This window comes from Grammomys surdaster, unplaced genomic scaffold, assembly GCF_004785775.1.
Source record: "Grammomys surdaster isolate TR1022 unplaced genomic scaffold, NIH_TR_1.0 141, whole genome shotgun sequence".
Lineage (NCBI taxonomy): Eukaryota > Metazoa > Chordata > Mammalia > Rodentia > Muridae > Grammomys > Grammomys surdaster.
Window position 1 is genome coordinate 585,849 of NW_021604599.1, and position 9,258 is coordinate 595,106.

Genomic DNA, 9,258 nt, shown 5'->3' on the forward strand with positions numbered 1-9,258 from the left:
AGCCTATGGCAAGTGTAGCCTATGGCAAGTGTAGCCTATGGCAAGTGTAGCCTATGGCAAGTGTAGCCTATGGCAAGTGTAGCCTATGGCAATGTTGCCACAGCTTTTCTACAAGAGCGTAGTGGATCTCCCCAACCTCCCTCCTCCTATCACAGCTGTTTAGGATTTACATTAAAAAAAATACAGTAACAGTTGATAATCTTTGATTTTAGGTAAGTTTGTGGTTTGGGTTTTTGTTTGTTTGTATTGTTTCGTTTTTTTTTAACTCTTAGAAAAAAGAAAGTATCCTGTCGTGCTCACTCTCCAGATATGCACATACAGTCCTATGATAACTCTTGGACAAGTTGAACTGGTGATGGTGACTAAGCCAGCATGGTGACATGCTGCTTCTGTTGTGGTTTCTGTGCTGACTTTAGATTTCAAAAAGGAGATGACACTTCAGCCAGGGCACTTGGCAGATGAATTTTATTTGTATTCAGACCCTCCAAATAAACAGGTCCCTGTCACACAGGGACCTTGATTGTGTTTGGGTGCCATCTGATGCTTCTTGTTGAGTGGGACAGCTTTGGGAAGTCCTCCACAGTTTGGTTGTATCTGCTGCTGTCCCCTTGTCTCAGTGTGGGATTTCAGGGATCTAAGGTCCCTGGTCTTGCTGCTGATTTTCTGTAGACATTGGCCTTGTGGGCCCCTTTCCTTGGACAAGTCCATCTTTGCAAGGCAGCAGACTTGGCTTCATGGCAGTTGTAGTTATGCCCTGTTCTCAGGGGGCAGTTGGAATATTTTACAAGTCCTCCACACTAACACACTTCAGTACTCTGATTAGCCTTTGGCAGCCTTCTGAGGACCTTAGAAAGAGCTGGTTCCAATACAAAAGTAATTTGATGTCATAGAGTTAAATCATGTGGAGCTTTGGTAGTCTGATTAGCCTTTGGCAGCCTTCTGAGGACCTTAGAAAGAGCTGGTTCCATTATAGAGGTAATTTGGTGTCACAGAGTTAAATCATGTGGGACATGGAGTTGTGCTTGCTTTTTTGTCCAGTCTTCTGTCTACTCCTGTTTCTTATTGTCAGTATAATTTTCCTGTTTGTTTTCATTTTTTTCTGTTTCTTGGATGTAATTTTCAGTAACAAATCCTATCCCAAATATTTTTCTTTCTCTCTGTTGCTATTCCTTCTTTTCATTTTTTGAAACAACAAGGACAGCAATGTAGTAATTTCTCTTTTAAAAATTACTTTTATTGTAAATAAATTTTATAACACACTGAAAGTATATGCTAAAATGAAATGTAAAATTCATATTTCAATACAATAGTCCTCTACAGTTCTTTTCTCACAAGTCCAACTCTATCTGTACATTTACTGCTCTTGCTACAACTTGTATTGGACAAGTGTATTTTGCATCATTTTATAGATCCTTGGCATCCCCTGTTTCCTTACTGAGGAAGTGGCGTCACTTGCTCAGATTGCAAGAAAATGCAGAATTGTTGATGTGATTTCAGTTGATTAGAAGAGATTATTTCCCTAGCAAACATCTCTGGAGAACCTGTCATGGGTAGACATGGTGTGGACTATTAAGGTCACAAATGTCCATAGCAAGTGTCCCATCCATCCCCACCCTCACTCCCTGGGCCTCCAGAGCTAGGGGTCCTGTGTGGTCTAACAGGTCACTCCCTGGCTTGGTCACACCTTCCTAAATGGATACAGGGGTTCTGGTTGCCATGGAAGCACAGGAAAACAGCCACTGTGCTGGGCATGCATGTGGCCAGAGGTGTGTCTGAACTGAGGCTCAAAGGGACAAGTCGGAGTCTGCCAAGCAGAAGCAGCAAGAAGATTGGTAGAAAAGGACCATGCAAGGAAATTTAGAATAACTTGAGGTTGAGGAAGCATCACAGGCCTGAGATAAAGTGAGGCAGACAGGCTGAGGGCAGATTTAAAGGGCCTTGAAGCCTTCTAATGAGTTTGGATTTCTAGACCATAGGACGCCAGGAAAGGTTTTAATAGGTTTTGATGTACTGACAGTTATTGTCTTTTAGGATACACTTTCCCAGTCATTCAGTAGGACATTTGGGTGAGAGGGACATAGACTTTGGTTGCTGCTAAGTTGTGTTATCCTTTTTCATGTCCACCCGAGCTCCACAATGACTTGTCCTCATTTAGTTCTCAAAACAGTAGCTGTAGTGGCAGCTGAGCCTGCAGGCCCCCTCACCACTGGTTCCTGAGTGGATCCTCGATCAGCAGGGAAAGAGATTGAGATGATGCCGGGGCTGTCGAGGGCTCAGAACAGAGAGTATGACGTGTGTTTGGGGTTGAATCATTGTAAACTTCATGAGCCTCATTACAGGAGAGAACTTATTTTGGATTTTGGAGTGAGATATTATAAAACTTATTCTCATAACATAACACAGGAGGAACGAGAAACAAGTGTGGTAAAATAGTCACAGTTGATGAAATAGTCACAGGTGATGAGTCAAAATGAAGGGCTTCCTAATTCATTACTCTGTTCTTTCCATATAAAACATTTTAAAATAAAAGCATGAATACATTTTTTGTAACCTCCACTCACTAACTAGGTTGATGAGAGGACTTGAACACTCCCAGCCCTGAACTTAGAGCAATGTCATTTTAGTAAAAAGGACAGTTTGCTTTGAACACTGTAGTGTGGGTAGCAAATCCAGAGCTGATCTATATTTAAGGTTTTTATGAGGCCTTTGGATACTGTCCTTGTTAAAGGATGTGAAAATATTAATGTTTTTGGCTGAGGTAGCAGGAGGCTAGTGGCAGATTAGTGTTTTATTGCTGATGTTGCTTAGAGACCTCCACCCACCCAGAAGTCTGCTTAATAGAGGAATTGATGCAAATGTTTGAGAATGGGGAAGGGCCAAACCCTCCACAGCCAAGTGGAAGTAAAACTCTTAGAAGCCGTGTAGGAGGTGGCAGTACAGCGAAGCCTCTCCTGCTGATAAGTCAGTGGGTGTAGTGTGTTTGTAGAGGAAAGCATGTCTCTTCAGGGCTGGAAGAGTTCAGAAGTGTCTCCTGAGTGATCAGGAGATGGTCACAAATGAGCATCCTGTATGGCTGATGATTCAAGGAGATCCATGTCAGCTTATAGGCATTGAGCCTGAGACTCTCCAGAAATTGCCTTACTTGTTAGTAGTGATGTTGTCTTCAATTTCTGTAACATCAGCAATCACTTTGAAAACAAGTAATACCTGAGGCTAGAGCTGGAGAAATGACTCCTACCTGGTTAACTTAAAAACTGATTTTGGACGAATGGTACTCATAGGGAAAAGCAGGGAGTAGAGAGAAGAGAACGGATCCAAACATGTTATGTGCACTTATGAGTATTAAATAAAGTGGTTTGTGGGGGAGAGAGTTTCAAGACCAAGTGTCTCTATGTAGCTCTGGATATCCTGGAATTTTGTAGATCAGGCTGACCCTGAACTCAGAGAGTCCCACCTGCCTCTCTGAGTGCTGGGCCTAAAGGTGTGCACCACCACTGCCAGACTTAAAGTAGTTAAAGTTTGAGGTAGATTTGTGCTCATTGTTATTCCTGTAAAGTGTGTCTGGGAAGCCAGTGAGATGATGGGATAGCACATAAAAGCATTTGTCATAAACCTGTGCTCAATCCTCAGAGCACTGTCAAGGTGGAAGGAAAGAAGTAATTGTGCAAAGTTGCCATCCACCCTCCACATGGGTACCAAGGCACACCCATGCACAGCCTCCCCCACCCATACACGCAATTAGAGTAAACAATAAATATATTTGTAAGCCAGACGTGATGGTGCATACCTATAAACCCAACACTAGGGAAGGTCAGGAGTTTGAGGATAGTCTCGACCACATGATGAAAACCTGTCTCACACACTAATAACATCTCCTAGAGACCAATGTAGCACATTGTAAAGCAGAAGAGCATGGACCAAGTTGAGATCACTTGATTTTAAAAGGCATAAGAAAAGGTACATTTGATTAAATTTTATTAGAATAGCATCAAAGTATGAATGTGGAAATGCTGCCCCCCCCCCCGCTGTTTTCCGAAGATATTTATAGCTGTAGCACCTCCTGGACCCTGAGTAATCTGGCTTATAGATAGAGCCCCTAGTTCTGATCCCCAGTCAGTGTGTGCATCCTTGGGACCAGTCAGCAGCCTGTTTACTTCCTCTTCTGCCAGATGGAAGATAGAACATCATTTTTAACCAGCGAATAGGTGTCAGTTGATATGATGAGACAGTTGACGGAAAATCCTGTTAAAACTTTAGACTCTCTGTAAAGAACACACGGTGCTTTATTCTGTAACACCACCCCACCGTGTCTTTTTTGCTGCACAATAAGGGGACGGTGAAACAAAGCAAGGGGAAAATGGAAATGGCAGCTTTGAGCAACTCCTTCCTGGTGAGGAATCTAGAGGAATCTGCCCTTCCGGCTATTTTGTTTTCCAATAGGGCCTAAAGAACATTTCGTGTCTTCCTGTTAATTTATAAGTATCCATTCTTAGTTTTGGACATCAGCCTGCCCATCAACCCTCAGGGAATGGTTTGCTTTACAGACATTTGTGGAGTTGGCTGAGAGAGATCTTCAAGCGTGTGGCTTTCTTGGTAGCAAGCTGCTCAAGGCAGGATGATGAGATGTTTGCATCCATTTCCTGTTTCTCTCCCTGCTGTGTAGTCCCTTACCTTCCCTGATGTTGGTTTGGGTGTTTAAGAAGGAATTTTGGGGGACATGTGATCAATGACGAATTTTCTGTTTCGGAGGAAAGACAGTTGTTTAGGAACAATACACTCTAATTTGCCTGAGTAGGTAGATTCCATGAATGGAAGGTTGAATAACATTTTTATAAGGAATCTTTGGCAGATCAGGGCAGTAGGAATATGACATAAACAGTGTGCTCATACTTATGTGAGGTGCTTAGACTTCTGCAGGAAGAGTTACTCAATATGCATTCAGTGCTTGGTTTAATCAAACTCTGGGAAACTGGCATGGTGTTTGGCACAGCACTTTGCTAACAATGTGGTCGTACATTGTTTAACGACAGGGGTACATTTTGGTGTTCGTCACCAGGCTGATTCATTCTTATGCAAACTCCATACCCCTAAGGTTCCTTCTGTGCTATAAAACTAGCCTTATAGCAAGTGACTGCATTGAATGTTAGAGGCAAGTGAAACCTGACTTCAGGATGTATACATCTAATCATAAAAAGACACAGTACAAACTATAAAAGATGACTACGGTGCAGCTTAGGACAGTCACCATGAATGGCACTTGCTGGTCTGTAGGTTGCTCTGGGAGGACCAAGGAGTGAGTATGAAGTCCTGGAACATAACAGTGTAGGCCTGACACTACACAGGTAGGCTGTGCTACATTTATAAAGACTGTTTCCCCTCAGTAATAAGTTGCCGCTTACTGTAACATTTTATAAACTTTTGATATTAGTATTCTTTTGTAAGGTTAAATTCCTTAAAATATATTGTAAAACTGTACAAAACTCTACAGATACACATCAGCTTAAGCCTACAGCACATTCCCTATAGACAGGATTCCCTCACACTGGACACAGGCTCCCCTCCCTCACACTGGACACAGGCTCCCCTCCCTTACACTGGACACAGGATTTCCTCATCACTATCGATGTTGTTTGTCTCCACGTCTGGTCTGACTACAGTGTTGGTTTCAGGTTGAACTGTCGTCTCCTACACTTGTCTTCTTAACTACTAGACTTGGTGTGAAAAATAATGATCTCCTGACCCCAACCCCACTTGGGCTCCTTTTCCTATGTCCTTTTGACTATTACCTAGATCACCACATGCATAGCTCTTTCTGCATATTTTCCTCTTTTACTAGTGTTATGGGAATAACTTTTCTTTTTCTGTGGTTCTTGTTGTTTGTTTGTTTGTTTGTTTGTTTTTTCCTTTACAGTCATCTCAGCCTCCCAAGTAGTCAGATACCAGGCAGCTGTATGTGATTACCTCATCTGGCTATAATTTTTTGGTTTGTGGGGACAGAGTTTCCTGGTAGGCTGGCCTTAAACTAGCCAAAAATGCCCTTGAGCTCTGATGCTCTCTGTTATTAACTTCCTGCTGTGAAAAGTGAGAACTTCCTGTCCTCTGTACCTTTTCCTTCTTTCACCCTGCTATCCCCGGGACACAGAGCATCTTGTCCTGTCTTCCTCTGTGGTTGTCTGTCCTCTGTAACTCAGTAGACAGCACTTACCCAGTTACAGCTCTGTAGACACTCCTCACCGTAAGCTCTGTCCCTTTCCTGTAATTACTGTACAATAATTTGTTTCCCACGGAGCCAGTACTTGCCTTGTGTTTTCTTTAGTAGTTTTCTATATATTAATCCACCCAATTTATGCTTTATAGTCAAATGTCTTGGCTAACCCATGAGTCTCATGCCCTCTGAGACCTCTTTAAAGTATCTGGACTGGGCACTTTGTGACTCGATGTTAGAGCCACACAGCACTGCCACTCTCCCTTTGTTGCCATCCTAGAAAGGCCTGGCTCTTCCTTTCTCTTTGCTTATTAACTTGCTTTGCAGAGTTCATCCTCTGCAGGTCCTGGAGAAGAATATAGACATGGCAAACAGTCTAAAGTCTTATGTATATAAAAAAAGGTTTAGTTACTGTTAGTTTAGCTAGGTCTAAAACCTAAGTTGGAAATCATACTGCTTAAGAACTTGGAGCCCAGCTCCCCACCCATATCCCAAAGCAATCTCTTTTTTAGAGTGGTCTTTAAAAGTCATATGCATGTGGATCTTTTATCTACAGCTTGGTTTTAATCTCTGGGGACTTTGGCATGCCAGTACTCAGTTCTGATGTGCCACGACATGGAATCTTTATGTGTAGGTCCATTCCTTCTGTTGCTCTGAGCATTTAAAGGTCCCTTTAGATCAGGATGGGAAGGCCATATCCTCTGTGTGGTCTGGCAGCTCGCTCTTCCAAAATAGAAATCCTAATTGCTTTTTTGTAAAGAAATTATAATGAAATGTGCATTTTCCAAAGCTGGGATATTAGCAGTTAGATGTTGAAGGGGGATTATGGTGATTAAATTGACCAACTAGAATGTAAAAGGTTACTGCAGGGGCTGGAGAGGTGGCCCAGTGGCTAAGAGCACTTGTGGCTTTTACAGTGTTTGACTTTCCAGCACCTACATGGTGACTTACAACCATCCATAACTGCTGTTCTGGGGTGTGGGAAAAAAGCCCCTTCGGAGTCCCGGAGACTTTCCACGTGGCAGGTCCCACAAACAGGAGAAAGGTCCGGAATTCTAAAGGCTGGAGACTTTGGCAGTGGCAGGCCCCAAAGACACAAGAAAGTCCTTGGTTCCAAAAGGGTTTATTTTTATGGTGGATAGTAGATGGATCTGGATGTACCCCCGTGAAACTCAGGGCAGACATGTGTTAAATAGAGAGGGAGAAAAGGGGAGGGTCTGAGGAAGAATGCTTAATTGACTCCTCCTTCTGGCCTTCATTAGTATGTAAATCTCTAGGGCCTGGGGTCTGTAGTCACACCCTCTACCTGTGCCCTTTGGGAGGGATTGTAATGGCCTACTTGACTGAACAATGTAGGTCCATGGAGACTAGACTGTGTGTCAGGACCCTGGGTTTTGGGGACGTGGCCGAACATCTGCTGTTTCTCCCTTGGAGTCTCAGGGTTCCAGACCCATGCCCATCCAAGAACCAAAATACCCTTATGTAGTCCCACACTGGAGGACCATCTTCTGACCTCCAAGGGCACTAGGCACATACTTGGCATACATATGTACATGCAAGCAAAACATTCATGCACATAAAATAAATAAACCTATGAAAAAAGTTTGCTACGAAAGGGTGCTACAATTATGAGATACAAACATTTGCATGCCTTCTTTGATGGAACAAATACAAGTTGTGTTGTCAGTTATTTAAGCCGTTTGTTACTGAGCACCCAGTCCAGACTTGCATCTTAGGCAGCTAGGTTACGTTAAAAACTTCTCTTACTAAAAGTAAAAACAGCCAGTGTTGCTGTGTAATTTCAGAGGGCTAAAAGTGCATTGTTTTGAGTCCCTTGTTTTGTGCTTTTGACCCATTAGCCTCCAGTTGCTTTGGCTAATAAGTCAGAACTGTCATCCTTTGGGCAAAAACACATCTAAAAATGTTTGCACAGGATTTACATTTTCTTTTTCTAAAGTAGAAATTATGGTAAATTAGCCACAAATTCTTTCTTGTTCATTGTAGTTAAACAAGTCGGATTGAGGTACATGGCTTAGTGGTAGGGCCTAAAATGCTTGAGGCCCTGGGTTAGAGTCTCAAACCTCGAACACCTGTTGAAATATACTATTGAGAAGGTTCTAGAGCCAAATATGTCATCACTAGCACTGTGTGCTTTCCAGGAACTGACATGAAAATGATAAACACTGCATGCATACTTAATGAGGAGAATTGTATGTATCTCAATGAAGCATGATATACAAAATGATAGCAACGGTCGAGGTGAACTAACGATGACTCTCGCTTTCTCTCTTTCTGGTAGCTCTTTGGAGACTGGGAAGCTCAAGTACGGAGAATAATGAAGCTCATTGCTGGAGGTGGCTTGTCCATCACAGGCTCGCACAACATGTGTGGGGACTATCTGTACAGTGGCCACACGGTCATGCTAACGCTCACCTACTTATTTATCAAAGAGTGTAAGTCTAAAACAACCTTTGCTTTGTAATTTCCTCACCCGCCACGCCCCATGGTTCTTTGGAAAATCAGTTTGGGGAAAATTCCTTAAAGCTGGACTGAGGCCTGAGGACAGCTGCCTTATCTTATCCCTGTGACTCAGGAAAGCGCTTAGCTACACCTCTAGACTGGAGGTACCTTATTTGTGGATGTCAGCTATAGTGTTTGGGTGGTTTTAAATATGTAAATGGAATCATTTACATGTAGTAAATATATTGTAAAAATCCTGGTGTGGGGTTTCTACTCACCTTTGACCATTTTTGTTCCCAGATAAAAGATATACACAACCTTTGTATTTTTAAATATGCCTTAGGCAGCATAATAGCTGGGCAGCTGCCTACCCCTCATGCTGTTATAATCTGCCTTCCTAACGATAACCCCAGGTTTTCACTTACTATGTTTCATTGTTCCATCTGGGCTGCTCTTACCTCCAACGGGCCAGTGCACATGGCCACATCTTCTTTACTCCTACACCATGGTGGCTCTCCCTCTCCCTCTCCCTCTCCCTCTCCCTCTCCCTCTCCCTCTCCCTCTCCCTCTCCCTCTCCCTCTCCCTCTCCCTC

At 42.9% G+C, this 9,258-nt stretch overlaps 1 protein-coding gene across 8 annotated transcripts in view; it reads left to right on the top strand.

The window, feature by feature from the left end:
- The window catches only part of Sgms1 (sphingomyelin synthase 1), a 256,971-nt gene that overhangs the window by 240,978 nt on the left and 6,735 nt on the right, over positions 1–9,258 (top strand). For all 8 annotated transcript variants that reach the window (XM_028764013.1, XM_028764021.1, XM_028764014.1 and 5 more), the window contains one exon: positions 8,505–8,658. In XM_028764013.1, the coding sequence (XP_028619846.1) occupies positions 8,505–8,658 (154 nt within the window). The remainder of the gene's footprint in view (positions 1–8,504; positions 8,659–9,258) is intronic.